This window comes from Microplitis demolitor, chromosome 1 (assembly GCF_026212275.2).
Source record: "Microplitis demolitor isolate Queensland-Clemson2020A chromosome 1, iyMicDemo2.1a, whole genome shotgun sequence".
In the NCBI taxonomy this organism is placed as follows: Eukaryota; Metazoa; Arthropoda; class Insecta; order Hymenoptera; family Braconidae; genus Microplitis; species Microplitis demolitor.
In genome coordinates this window covers 20,940,039-20,955,262 of record NC_068545.1, presented here as the reverse complement: position 1 = coordinate 20,955,262, position 15,224 = coordinate 20,940,039, and the positions used below count along the sequence as shown (strand labels likewise).

At 33.0% G+C, this 15,224-nt stretch overlaps 1 protein-coding gene across 5 annotated transcripts; it reads left to right on the top strand.

Annotated features, from left to right (window-relative positions):
- Positions 1-621: 621 nt before the first annotated feature.
- LOC103571202 (unconventional myosin-XVIIIa) lies at positions 622-14,660 on the top strand. 5 transcript variants are annotated; one of them, XM_008549269.2, is made up of 21 exons: positions 622-956; positions 1,046-1,167; positions 1,382-1,996; positions 2,078-2,452; positions 2,567-3,169; positions 3,259-3,393; positions 6,138-6,329; positions 6,419-6,595; positions 6,778-6,978; positions 7,068-8,437; positions 8,510-8,681; positions 8,759-8,914; positions 9,009-9,230; positions 9,319-9,447; positions 9,629-9,772; positions 9,840-9,929; positions 11,366-11,731; positions 11,811-11,965; positions 12,050-12,173; positions 12,256-13,637; positions 14,008-14,658. In XM_008549269.2, exons 3-21 carry the CDS (start codon positions 1,862-1,864, stop codon positions 14,012-14,014), a joined length of 6,135 nt encoding a protein of 2,044 aa, XP_008547491.1. In that variant the 5' UTR covers positions 622-956; positions 1,046-1,167; positions 1,382-1,861; the 3' UTR covers positions 14,015-14,658. The 5 variants fall into 5 exon arrangements, with proteins under 5 accessions (XP_008547491.1, XP_008547487.1, XP_053596749.1 ...); XM_008549265.2 differs by having other exon boundaries at positions 1,046-1,081; positions 1,669-1,996; positions 2,078-3,169; XM_053740774.1 differs by having other exon boundaries at positions 1,669-1,996; positions 2,078-3,169.
- Positions 14,661-15,224: the final 564 nt, after the last annotated feature.

Below are 15,224 nucleotides of genomic sequence, written 5' to 3'. Positions count from 1 at the left end.
TCAATAGAAAATTTAAAAAAAAAAAAAAAATGAGTGTGAATGTAACTGACAAGAATTTAAAAAATTTTTGAATAAATATATAAAATGTAAGTAAAAAAAAAATTAAAAAATACGTATTCAGATAATTAAAAAATCAACGCGCGCTTTTTTTTTAAATTTAATTATTTATTTATTTAAAATTTATTAATTTTCTGATGTCTGCTACATTCACACCCATAAAATTTATTTTAACACTTATTCATTTTAAATAAACAAAGTAAATACTGACAGGGAAGTTTTAAAAATTGTATGTGAAGAATTTAAAGATTTCATTGGGTAGATTTTTTAAAAATTTTCGGCTGACAGATAACGATAATTAAATTGTCAAATGTCGGCTACTTTCAGCATAACAATAAAACAGAATAATGAAATAGCAATGAATAAAAAAAATAATTAAAAAAAAAAAAAAAAATATAACAAATAGTAATGTCATTAATTGAGACTTTTACCTCATGTAAGATTATGCAGTGTGTTGAAAATAAAAGTACACATGTGTGTCTTGCATTGGCTGTGTGTGTGCGCATGTGCGTATTTTATCAAGTGAATTTGTGTGCGTGCAATACTGCTGCCATGACAGTTAGAGTTAGTCGAGTTGTGCTGCTCGACCAGCAGTAAACTGCGTGATAACTAAAGTCTATCATTGCATTTAAGCCGTATATATCAATACCAATAAATGTAGATAAAATATTAAAATATATTTAATAAACCATAAGCCAAATATATTTAAAAAAATATAACTATTAAATTGTATATTAAAATAAGTGTTGTGAATGTGACTGCTAGTTATCAAAGAATGTGGTCTTGTCGAAAAAAAAAGTAAAAAATACTATAGGCTACTACTTATTACGGTATTTCAGTTATCACAAGTTATATACATACATTCATACACACATTTATATTTATACATATATATTTAGGTATGTGTTTATTATTTCGTGATTTATTTATCACAATCTGCGTGCGATTATTTATTGATATTTTAAAATAAATTATTTAAATTTTATAGATGGTGTAAAATAATGCCGGCCGAAAATTAAATTAAGTATGTCGATGCCGAGGCATTATTATAATTTAAAATAATAATTATCAGCATTATGTTAAATATTTAAAGCATACTGTTATACTGTGGTTGAGTATTTTTTAAAATATCTATTTAAATTAATGTGTTAATTAATATTTAAATTAATAACCTGAAGAAAGTTATTATTTAATGGAAGCTGAGTGAAATCTAATATTTTTATCAAAGTATTAGGTTATTGAGTCAACTCTTTTAGTTTTATTGTTATTGATATATGTATGTATATATATATATATATATATATATATATCTATATATTATCAGTTTTATAGGACAAGGGATGGGCTATTATAAAATACCATAGATAAAGTAAAATAAATATTTATTTATAAATCTCCAAAGATAAAAATATATATGGTAAAAAAGTAAATGTAAGATTTAAATTATTGGCAGTCGCTAGGATTAATACTTTCTAATGTTGCTGATGTTTTATTTATAATTGCATATCAAAAGATGTAGATAAATAATTATCATTATTATTTGTTTTAATAATAAGTAAATAAACATTTTACGGATTAATTGTATTGTTAATAAGCGAGAACTTGTTTAAGATTGTAAGGAAATGAAAAGAAAGACGAAAGATACGGTCTGTTCATTGAATCGTCTTGTATTCAATGAACTGTGTGTTGTTTTTACTGATACTATTACACTGTGTGTGGATTAAAAAAATATAATTGACAAACAAGGCTTTTGTAATCGCTGTTGTTTAACGTTTATCTCGTCGAGCCCATTGTCGAGGGGAAAATGTTTAACTTTATGAAGAAAACTGCGGAGAAAGATGAAAAAGAAAAACGCAAACGGGAAAAGAAGGAGCGTAAGGATGTGAAAAAACGTGATAGAGGGAGTATGTCTGCCGAGGAATTACTGAGACTTGATGAGGTAGTTTGGATTTATTTCAAGTTTTGAGCTACCATGGAGTTGTAGTTAGTTATTTAATTAATTATTTGTTTGTTTGAACAGGTACGGAGATCGTTAAAAATACGAGGGCGTCGCAAAGAAAAGGAAAAATTGCCGAGCGGAATAACAGCTGATTACAGCGCCTCCTTTTTCGCTCAGCTGGACCGTAGTAATCTATTGGAGAACTCTGGTTCTAATTCAAATACTAGTGGTGGTACGAGTTGGACTCGTGTCGATGGATTGACACAGAGCGATTCATCAGAGGCATCGTTAACGTCATTGACAAACGTAAGCGGTAGTACTAGCGGCGGTACGAGTGGTATTGGTGGTGGTAAAAGTTTTCCAGCATTGCCACCAAAACCACCTAAACGCGGAATCCTCAAGGGATCACGTAACAACATTGCCAGTATGAGTGGAACGAGTACTGAAGGATCTAATGTAATATCAAATGGAAATGAATGTGAAATAAATCATTCAGATCCGAGTAATTTACTCGTGAGGAATACACTTCAAAATGAAGTGATAACTTATCAGAATCTTCCCTGTCAGCAGCAGCAGCAGCAGTCGCAGCAGCAGCACCAGGAGAAAGACGAATTTTGCAGTGAGGAAGAGTCATCATCCCAGTACTATCATCACAATTATAATCAACATCATCACAATCAGAGTGACTCGAAGCTTTTACAAGTAATTACAAGTGCCAGCCCTTCTGCTGACTCATTAACAGACACAACAAATTCAAGCTTTGCCACCCCGCCCTTCAGTCTCTCCCCGGTTGGAGAGTCTCAAGGTTTTTCACGCTGGAGATCCTCCAATTCATTTGAAGAGCAAGGCATCCCTCTTCCATTACCTCAAATTATTTCTCTGGTACTACCGGAACCCCGTGAATTAACAATTCAACGGCAACTGCCGCCAAGAAATGATTTCGGGTTTTCATTACGACGGGCGGTTATAATCGATCGTACCTCAAGTGGCTCGACCCAAAATATCAAGTCCGTTATATTCGCAGAGCCCGGCGCGATTGTTCAAAATAATAATGACACTGGTTTATTACCTGGCGATCGATTGATTGAGGTCAATGGTATCAACGTTGATGATAAATCGCGAGAAGAAATTATCGATCTTATTAAAGGATCTGGAACTAATGTTGTTGTTAAGGTAAAATTCATATACCTTATTTATCTCTCTGAAAATATATACATACACATATATATTAAATTACAATTAATTTATTTATGAATTCTTAGGTTCAACCGGTTGCCGAATTATCTGAATTATCACAGCGAGGCGGATTAGACGGTAGACAAATAGAGTTAGCAGCCGCAAATATACAATGCGGTACTCTAAGACGATCGGGCAGCTCAAGATTTCATCAAAACACGGTAAATAATAATTACTATTATTATTAACATGTTGCAATTAATTAAAATAATCTTTCGACCATTATTATTCATTTTTACTGGTAAATATTACAAGGCTGAATAGTAAAAGAGACCGTAGGTTATTACTGTGAGATAGAATTGTATACGAGAGTGTTAATTCGTTTATTACTGAGTTCATTACAAAATTTATTACGCCGAGTACCATTAGACATGTAATGTTGTAAATGAAAAAAAATAATTTTTTGCGATATATATTCTCTTTAACGAGTAACAACTTTGTGCGTTACCATATGGAGAATATGGTATTCAAATAACGGTGTATCTCACCTACTTCTACAGAACGTGTACGTAGATGCACTCTGGTGCTGGTTGTAATACAGAGGAAGGGAGGTGAGAGACCTTTAAACTTGCTTACGAGCTATGAAAGCGCACAACTACCTCGACATGTTACATACTGTAACATGTTAAGTAATGGAATAATCGAGTAAATGATAATCACATAAGTCTATCGTTTTAATTTAACTGATTGATCCTAAATATCAACCATACAACCTTTAGCATTATATATTTTTTTTTACTTTAATTATCTATCGATTTATTATCTAATTTAAATATTTATATAATTTGAATGACAATGAAAGTAGCAGTCATCAAAATTTTATCATTTTTATAAATAAATCACTAGTAAGTAAAACAAAATTTTTAAAATACGCACAAAAAAAATGTGTTTCTGCAAGTATTTTAATTGTTTATTTAAAAGAAATAAATTTTTTATCGTCTGCTACTCTCAGTATCGTTAATTTGATCGGTATTATATTTTATTTATTCAAATTATTTGATAATTAAATAAATGTCGTTTATTATTTGTAAATACTTTAGATGTTTTTTAAATTTATCACATATGTCTTTATATGGTAACGATTGACGGATCAAAGAAGTATATATATATGTATACAGTTTATGAGTTTTTATAATTGTGACATTATAATATAAACTGGAAGGTACGCTTTGGAACCGTAAATCTTTTATTGAATTTTAATTTATTCAAAGGTATACAAGCACATATTTATTATTGATGACTTATATACCACTTACACATATTGCTGTATATATGTATACATAAATTGGTGACACAACTCTTATATAAATATATATAATAAGTATATAAGATAGAAGTAACAGCGATCGTGGGCATACCACGCCTCGCTTATTGAACTCGTCACCGTCGTCGTCGCAACCGCCATTCTCCCATTCACGGTTGTAGTTGATTCGAGCACACACGTAATTTAACATACAGTAGATTGCACACGAGGTGTGTTGTCGCTGTTTATACTCGTTGTTTTGTTGTTATTTTTTTATTTGCTTTTCGTATGATAGATAATTTTTAAATTAAATTTGCTGTGCAATTGAAGAAATAAATTAACCGCGTCGACGTTAAAATTTAAAATTCTACTATTTAAATATTTATGAATAATAGCGTTTACTGATAATGAACAAACGTAAATTTATAGAGTATAAATATATATGAAATGTTAATGTTTGTTGAAATAATAAAAGTTTATTTTAAATTATATAAAGCAATGTACAGCCAAAAGGATTTAATTGATAAATTTTCTAATTGTGGATGAGCGAGTCGGTTTGGTCGATTGCCCATCATTTACTCAAGAGTATTGACTTATTTATAGGATTCAAGTGTATATGAGTTTATTTGGTGCTGTACTTGAATTTGGTGCTAAAAGTATGTAAGCAACCGAATGAAAGTCTCTTATTTACGCAAGTCCATGGCACATAATTATTTTATTTAAAAAGAAAAGAAAGTTTACGCGGCTTGTTATTATAAAAAAAAAAAAATACCAATAATGTCTTCGGATTCTAGTGTTAAAAAATATTATTTAAAACGCAATAATTGGGTGGAGAGTTTACGGAGTGGTGTCGCAAATGATCGTTATAAAAAATTAGAAGACGGTTGGGACGACACTAATATTATAAAACATCCACGTGAAAAAAAATGGCAAACAACTAGCAACGTTTGTGATTATACGTTAGATAATATCGATGGTAAAATGATTGAATCAAACTCTTCAAGACGTAAATCGAATTCGCGGTTATCATTGTGCAGCAAAAATTTAAAAAGAAATAATAATAAACGGCATTATAAATCCTCGGGTAATGTTATTGAGTGGGAAAAATTATTAGAAATGGCTTCGGCGAGAAAACTTGCTAAAAATAAACGTTTATTTAATAATCCGCTTCAGGCTATGAGTGAAACTTTTTTATTAAAAGACTTGACATTGCTTCTTGAGGGAAAAGTCTCACAATATAATCAGGTATAATTTATCAAGTAAAAATATATTTAAATTTATTTATAATATTTTAATGTAATAATATTATTTTAAGTATAATTTAAATGCCAGGAGGATTAAAAAGAATATTGTGTGACAAGGGATGAAACAAAACTATTTTTTTACCAGGGCCAAGTTGGCTGACGTACGCAATCTGAAATTTTTCCCTGCATTGGAACTTAGAGTTTCAATGTCAGCAGCCGGTTAGATACAAGTTAATTTAAGACCAACTATTAGCGGAAGCGTAAATTGTCATTTGCAATTTATAATTAAGCAGAAACAAAAAAATACAACATTGATCATTACTTTTTTGTCCTCCTTGCGATCTTAATTATGCTTAAAATTATTGTTCGGACACGATAAGATTTCCATATATAAATATTATTTCGTTTTGTTTTATAGGCAAGAAGCGAACAACATCTAGCTGAAGAACAATCATGGCTTGCATCGGAACACGTGTGGCTTTTACATCGCGGCGGATTTACATTAGCAACAAGATCAGAAGCATCGGCAGATCCTGATACGGGTAAATTGAGAATAAAACTTGTTCCCGGTGGAGAAGAACTTCTTGTAGACGAGGAAGATGTGGAAAAGGTAACGGAAAAAATAAAATCATTCCATTATTCTTTGATGTGAAAAAAGAGAGTATTATGTAAAGAAAAAAAAATTTATTAAATTGTCAGGCAAATCCACCTCAGTTTGACATGGTCGAAGAGCTCTCTCAACTAAGATTTCTCAATGAATCCTCAGTTCTGCACACGCTGAGACAGAGATACGCCAATAATCTTATTCATACCTACGCTGGCGACAGCATGGTAGTGATTAATCCTGTCGCGCCCCTGGCAATCTACTCGGAAAAGGTCACTATCACTTTCAATTTTTTATTATGTTGTATCATATTATATACACTTGCATAATATAAATTTACAAGAATATACTTATCATATATTAATAAATTTTACCTTATTACGCGTATGTACTTATTCTTATAAGCTTATATAGCTAAACATATATATTTATGTTTGTATATCTATTTATACAGGTGGTGCATATGTTCAAAGGCTGTAAAAACGAAGATATGCCACCGCACATATACGCAATGGCACAATCCGCCTACAGAGGAATGCTTGCGACAAGAAGAGATCATTCACTAGTTTTTCTAGGTCGCAGTGGAGCTGGAAAAACAACAAATTTCAAACACGCCTTGCACTATCTCATTCTAGCCGCGGGGACAGTAAATAAAGTATTTATTTATTGCTAAATAAAGATAATGATGATAATTAAAAAATAAATGATGCATTTATATACAAAATCACATGTTTTTTATTACAGATACTCACTATTGAGAAATTGAATGCCTTGTTTACGATTCTCGAAGCCTTTGGGAACAGCAAAACTCACATGAATTCAAACGCGACGCGATTTACACAAATATTTAGTTTAGATTTTGATCAGTCGGGACAAATAGCTTCTGCTAGTATCCAAGTTTTGCTGTTAGAAAAGTCAAGAATAGGAAGACGATACAATGGTGACCCGACTTTTCATATTATTTATCGATTGCTCGCTGGAGCAGAAGGACAATTGCGTAAAGAATTGAATCTCGGTAATTTGGTGACCGAAAATAATCCGTTTATTACGCCGCTGCAGAAACATGAAGAAAAACAGCGTGCGGTCGTTGATTTCAATCGTATTATGGGGGCGTTTAAAACAATAGGAATACCAGAAGCTGATGAAAAAGTTATTTGGACAGTTATTGCTGGTATTTATCACTTGAGTTGTGCTGGTGCTGTAAAAACAAATATTAATTCTCAATCAAGTCGTTGGCAATTTGCTCGGGCTGAGTGCGCAGAAAAAGCAGCAAATCTCTTGGGTACGAGTGTCGAAGAACTCAGTAGAATAATATTTTCTCCAAATGGCGATGGTGTTACAGCAGCTGCGAGTAGTGTTGGTGGTAGTAGTAGTAGAGGCTCTTTGCGAGCGTCAAGTCCCACTGAAAGTGCAGCAAATTATTCGGGACTTGATGCCCTTGAGGGATTTATCGTTGGACTTTATACTGAAGTATTCCACTGCGTCGCATCGCTCATAAATAAAGCAATATCATCTCCTGTGCACACGGTATCATCGCTTTTACTCTGTGACACACCTGGATTTCAAAATCCAGCATCGTGTGGTCATCAAACTGGTGCTAATTTTGAAGATCTTTGTCATAATTATTTACAAGAGCGTCTTCAGTTATTATTCCACTACACAAATTTAGTCGCACCTAAGAATCGTTATGTACAAGAGGGAATAAACATTGAACACGATGAAGATTATGATGAAGAGAGTGGTGTCGGATCACCGCAAGATCTTATTTCACTTGTCGACCGCGGTCAGCAAAATACTGCGACCATGATTCGTTCAAGTCAAAATGATCTTACTGGTAGATTTCAGGGAGAGAAAAAAGGACTTTTGTGGCTACTTGATGAAGAAGCTGTTTGTGCTGGAGGCAGCGATGAATCTTTTATGGACCGCTTATTTTCTTTATACGGTGATCGCGATTACCAGCTTTTGCTTAGAAAAGCTCCAGGCAACAATCAGTTTGTTCTTCAGCATTTGCAAGGAACCAACCCAGTGCTGTATACTGCCACCGGGTGGTTAAAAGCCACTCGTGAAAATCCAGTTACTAAAAGTGCCATTAATATTTTACAAGAAAGCTCGAGGTTTGTTACTAAATTTTTTTTTTTCTCAATTATTATCCATTTATCATTTGATTTATTATTTTTATTGAACAGAGAGGATGTCAACAGACTTTTCGTTCAAGTACGAAGTACAGGAATTACCGGAGCCCTAATGACTAGTTCAGGATTAGAAGGATCACAGTCACTAAGAAGGGCTTCTAGTATTCGGCGAACATTTACAACAGTGAAACGAAAAAGCGCTTGTATTCAAATTAAATTTACCGTCGTAAGTTACAGTTTTTTTTAAATTTTTATTTTAAATTTAATAAAATAAAGTAGTATAATTGATTGGTTTTCTCGCAGGATGGAATTATAGAAACATTAAGACGAACTCGTGTTAAATTTGTTCACTGTCTACTACCGCAACATAATTCTGGCTGCACTGACAAATCATTCGTCACCATGAAATTACCGAAAAATGATAATGGTGTCATTAATGTTCCACTACTACGTTCACAAGTAATTATAATTATAATGATAATAATTATAAATTAAGTGTTGTAAAATTATTTTAATTATAAACATAATTTATTTTATTATTTTTAATTACTAGATTCGTGGAGGACAAATAATTGATGCGATGCGTCTTCACAAAGTTGGGTTTCCAAAGCATTTACCACTAGGTGAATTCAGACGTCGCTTTGGATTACTTTCTAGTGATTATACGGCTAATGTGCGCTCATCAAGTCCTGTTGAAGACGAACGTAGAGTTGTGGAAGACATGCTACTGACAATGGACGTCGACGCTGCATCCTATCGTGTTGGTCAGAGTCAGGTAAATTATTTTATCACATAATTTTAAATGTATACTCAATTTATCGTAATTTCATGAATTCATTCATATTATTTTTTATTTTTCACAGATATTTTTTAGAGCTGGTGCTTTAGAACGACTTGAATCACAACGAGATGAAAAGTTGACAGGTCATATTGTATTATTGCAAGCAAGGTGTCGAGGTTACTTGGCTCGTAAAAAACTTAATACATTGAAGGTAATTTTAAAATTAATATGATAGTGAAGTCGGACGACGTCTAATAATTTTTAGATTTTTTTTTTTTAAATGATAAATTATAAAAAAGAATATTTTTTAAAATTGCACTTGTAGTTTTTTTAATTTTCTACATGTGCATATTTTTTTTTTAATTAATCACTTAATTAATTAATTTTTTTAGCTTCAAGATTTGGCAGTGAGATGTATACAAAGAAATGTAAGAAAACTTATGTCCGTACGTGAATGGCCTTGGTGGAGACTCTACGTAAAGGTCGCGCCTTTATTAAATGTCCATCGTACCGAGGATCAGTTAAAAGCGCGAACGGTAAGATAATAATTATTCTATTTACTTTAATGACAGATAAGTTATTTTATTTATTTTATTATTATAGGAAGAACTCGAATTGCTGCGAGCCAAAGTTGAAAAATTGGAGCAAGAGAGAAATCATTTGAAACATGACAATGTCAAATTAGAAGCTAAAGTAAGTGGACTATTATTTTTAAATCGACATGTTATAAAAAAAATTTGAATACGAAAGTAAAACAGTGAGCATAAGTAATTAGGAGACGTTCTTAATTATTGTACCGACTTTTTCTTCTGTTCTCTTTTACATTATTATTTGTAATAATTTCACCGATTTCTAAGCCCATCATACACTAAAGTTGGCGCGCGTCCAAAAACCAATAGTTTCTCTGATTTCATGTTCTCTTTCTGTAGCGTAGTCTCTTTCACTCTTAGACTTAGAATAACTTGAAAGTGATCATCATCATCACCCATCGTTCGTCGTTGTCGTCTTTCGTTGTGTCCACAGTTAAACTGCAGTCAGTTGCACCTACTCGAACTCAGTAAATCTAATTGTTATGCAATACTTAACAAATATGCCGTAACGAAACGAAAAAAATAAGTGATTGTGTAAAGATGTAAAAGGTGGTGATATAAATAATCGAAAATTAATTTTAAATATTTAAATAAATAATTATTAATTCAAAATCCAATGACGCGCTCTTGTGTAGAATTTTATTTACATTTAAATTAACTAGCTTATTAATTATGTCCGAAAGTATTTCATCGTCTCTGGACGTAATGTCCGTTAACGAATTCCCGTCAACTCAATTATCATTAAACACTTATAATTCGCGACCACTTAATAAAGTTGCTATCGTAACACCAACATCACTATCACGTAACAATAATAATGATAATGACATAAGCAACATAAGTTTTACTAGAAGCCCGACACCTAGTTTATCAAACTCAGTGTCTCTCACAAATAGATCGTACTCTAGATCATCACTATGCCGTGACACATTTAATTCAAACAATTTTTACCAATCGCCAACACCCAGACGTATTTTTCCTCAAGACAACAGTCAGGCTGATTATTCATTGAAAAATGATTTGTCAGCAAAAGAGCAAGCACCCGTTGTATTTGATGCGAGTTTGAATTTTGTATTGGGAATTAAAAAACAAAAAGTACGGCAGTCATTTAGACCTACGGCTTCACATTTAGAACCAGAAACAGCATCCTCACTTTTGTCATCGCGTATTTCACAATTTCTTCAACGCACTGATCATATAATGCAAGAATGGAAAAGAATCGGTCGCAATACTAATGACAATGAATTAGATTATCTGACGCTGCCCTATGACAAAACTCGGCCACTTGGTAAAAGTAAAAGTGCGGCAAATATTATGATCAAGGGATTTCAGTACTTTAATAGATCCAGTAGTGCTGCTAGAAGTGTTTCTAATTACAATAGTCGACGATCTAGATTGTCGGAGGACAGAACTTTGTCTGAATGTGATGATGAGGTAGAGAGAAATTGAGAAAACAAAATGTTTTTTTTTTTTAATTTTTTATTTTAAGAAAAAAAAAATGAATGATGATTAATTTTCGTATTGAAATGAATTTTTTAGTTGAGTGTCTTGACTGCTGATTACGCAGAGGAACATTCGACCTCGACATTAGCAGCGGAAAGAATCGATGCTGAAACCTCAGAACGACTTCGCTTAGAACGTCAGCTCGAAGATGTTACTGAGACAAATAAAAATTTACAGCAAACGGCTGAAAGATTGGAAATGGAGTTACTGTATGCACGAGCTGCGGATTTGAATCAAATAACTCTTGATGGTGAGGAAAATAATCAAGAGGACGGTGGTATTTACAAACAAAGATACGAGCATGCGATTCGCGAGCTGGAGTTTACGAAGCGAAAAATGGCTCAGCAACACGAGGATGATTTGGAGCAACTTGTGGGCCTCAAAAAACAGTTGGAGAAGAAGGTGAGCGAAATTTTTTTGATAAATTTTAATTCAGGAAAATTATGATTTTTATTAAGTGACCGGTTTAATTTTATTGCAGCTCGCGGATGCTTATGAGGAAGTTGAAGAGCAGCGGCAAGTAGTCAGTCAATGGAAACGAAGAGTCCAGAAGTTGAATGGCGAAATGCATGACCTGAGACTGCTCTTGGAAGAACAAACTGCGCGGAATAATTTATTGGAGAAAAAACAACGGAAGTATGTTCTATAAATAATTTATATTGCATTTTAACGATTGTTTATTTGATTTTTATTTGAATCAATATAAAAATTTATTTTTAGATTCGATTCCGAGACCCAAAATCTTATGGATGATTTAAGACAGGAAAAAGCGCAACGAGAGAGACTTTTACGCGAAAAGGAAATCGCTATAGCTGAAAAGTTTACCATTGAACAAAATTTGAGTGTAAGTTATCTATTATCGATTTATTTACTTGGTAATTGATATTGTTATTGACGTTCTATATATTATTTTTATATTTAAACAGGATTGCAGATTGGAAATGGAGTTACAAGAAGAGCGGCTGACAACTTTAACTCAAGAGCTCGAGGAATTGAGTTACGGTGGTAAGACTGAAGAAGAAGTTATGCACCTGAAAAAATCAAAACACGAGCTGGAAAAAAAATGTAAGGATCAGGAAGAAGAACTCGACGATCTTGCGGGACAAGTTCAGTTACTCGAGCAGGCTAAATTACGTTTGGAAATGAGTATCGAGCAACAGCGTAAGGAAATGCGCAAGGAAATTCAGCAGAAAGACGATGAGCTGGAAGAAATTCGCGGAAACGCTCATAAAAAAGTAAAAGCTCTGGAGTCGCAATTAGAAAACGAACATGAGGAACGAACAATTTTACTGCGCGAAAAGCATGAATTGGAGAGACGACTGGTGGCATTTGAAGAACAAGGTCGTAGCGATCGTGCTGCGGAAGCTGATGTCACTCAACGGCTGAAAAGAGATTTGAGAAGAACACGAGCACTTTTACGTGACGCGCAGACGATGCTCGAGCGTTCAAAGAGCGACGCTACGGGCAAAGTAGCATTACGGCAATTGAAAAATCAATTGGAAGACGCCCAGTGCGCTCAAGCTGTCGCGGTGAAGGCAAAACAAGCGCTTGAACAAGAATTAAATGAAACACAAGCGGCATTAGATGAAGTATCTCGCAGCAAATCAGAAGCTGAAGATCGCGCTAATGCAGCAAATCGTGAACGTACAGATCTGATATCTCAACTTGAAGAAAACGAAGAGGAATTGGCCCAAGTATTGAAAAAATATCGTACGACAGTACAACAAGTTTCTACAGAGCAGGCTGCATTGCAAGAAGCTCAAGTACAAATAGCCGCACTCGAAGCTGAAAAATTATCATTAAAAGAGCAGCTTATGGAACTCAGCCAACGGCTTGAGTCGGTCGAGCAGCTCGGAGATCCCACAGCCAACAGTCTTGTTACTCGGCGACTCGAATTTCGCGTCAAGGAACTCGAGAGTAAGTTAGATCTAGAGCAAACAACTCGGGCACGGCTTGAGACTCAAATTACACGATTGAAAGAAAATGTTGATAAATTACAAACCGAGTCGGCATTATTGAGAACCAAGGAGCAGACTGCGCAGGATACTGCGAGAAGATTGCAGCGATCTTTGCGGGAAGCCAAAGAGGAAGCCGCTTGTGCGGTTTCGCGAGAACAAGAGTCAACTCGGGTGAGACGAGATCTTGAAAAGGCTCTCGAAACCGCGGAAGCTGAAACTAAATTAGCACGAGACGATCTCAGGCTCGCGCTACAACGAATCGATGATCTACAAAACGCGATACAAGGCGAGCTAGATTTAGATTGCAGCGAGGAGGCTTCCACCACCACTGACAATAACAGCAGTGACAGGTAATTACTTATCCCGAGTTCGTTACACTACTCTGTAATTAATTTTCATCAGGGGCCGTTCATAAAATTTGTCACGCTACATTTTATCTTTTTACCCCCCCCCCCCCCCCCCTTCCGTACATGATATATCAACTAATAGTACACAAATTTCTATATTTAAAAAAGAATTTATTTGCGACAATGAAACCAATGACTTTCTATCGCAGTAAAAAAATAAAATTTCGAAAAACCGAAAAAAAATTTTTGACAATCTGCGAACGCCACGTTTCCTTAGACCCCCGACCTCCCGCTCCACATAAGTGCGAACGAATTTTATGAACGGCTCCTCAAGACTTATATTTTACTAATTTATTTTTTTTTATTGTTACAGTGAATAAAATTAATCGACGAATTTTCAATAAAAGTACAATATATTTATTAATAATTTAAATGAATAAATATGAAAAATTGAACTGCTATAAACGATGATCAAAAGAAAAATAATTATGCATTTTTTTTAAATTATTCAAATCGTTACACAGAAACATGTTTGCTTTTTTATTTAATTACTTTGTTATTTATTTAAATAATGAGCATGCATTTTTTCGTCCAAAGTTTTTTTAAATAAAGGAGTAAAGAGAGTTGCAATCATTATTTTCTTGTTCACATTCACTCGCTGACACAACGAAGAATTATAATTAATGTCACAAGTGAGTTAATTGAATAAAAGACTTAAAAAAAAGTACACTTGCAAATAATTATATTTTATCGAATTTCTATATGATAGTGTATTGAATAAAATTTTTTTATGCTATAAATTTTAATACGCTAATTAGCTATACAATTCATAAAATCAATCGAAGAAATTTATTGATTTATTTTTCATGTTAAAGATCGAAAAAAAATATTTTAATTAGTTTTTCTCCTTGTAATTATGGAAAAAGAATTGTACGAATTTATAATTTAATATTAATTATCTATTTAAACTAATTGTATAAGTTCTTTATGTAACAAATGTTAAAAATCTGACTAGTAGTTAAACAAATAATAAAACAATTGTTCAAATATCTATTATTTAATTAAACAAGATGAATTTTATCTAAGTTATTGCTTTGTATAATGCATATCTTATTTAATTACATTATTGTATCTTACTGTTAATGCATTCCTTAATAAAAATCAATAAACAAACCTTAAAAAAATATTTCAATTACTGATTAATTTCTCATATATATATATATATATAACTCGGTCAAAAGTTTAAATTGGAAAAATTTTTTATCTAGGTCAGAAAATGCCAATGGAATTATTAGCAGCTGTTTTTTAGAGGTCGACCTTTTGGTCAGAATTGACTTCCAAAAAATTTATAGAAAATCTGGGTTCATTTGTGCTGAAAAAATAAAATTTTCCTGTATTTTTGTGTGCTAGAGTTCTGCCAAACTACTTGTCTGACATTCCCAAAGATTAGAAATTTTCAATCGAAGCTTGATCGCTAAAAAGAAAATCAAATTGGAAAAATCTCTAGCACATAGAAGTTGGAAAAAAAAAATTTTTTTTCTTAGCATAGGTCGTGATCAAGAATAAGGCGTAATTTTAATGACAAGTGTC

Coding starts and splice junctions, on each gene's coding strand:
- LOC103571202 (XM_008549265.2), top strand. CDS start 1,862: ATGTTTAACTTTATGAAGAAAACTGCGGAGAAAGATGAAAAAGAAAAA. Junction 6,330..6,418: donor ACGAGGAAGATGTGGAAAAG/GTAACGGAAAAA, acceptor TTAAATTGTCAG/GCAAATCCACCTCAGTTTGA. Junction 9,231..9,318: donor ATCGTGTTGGTCAGAGTCAG/GTAAATTATTTT, acceptor TATTTTTCACAG/ATATTTTTTAGAGCTGGTGC.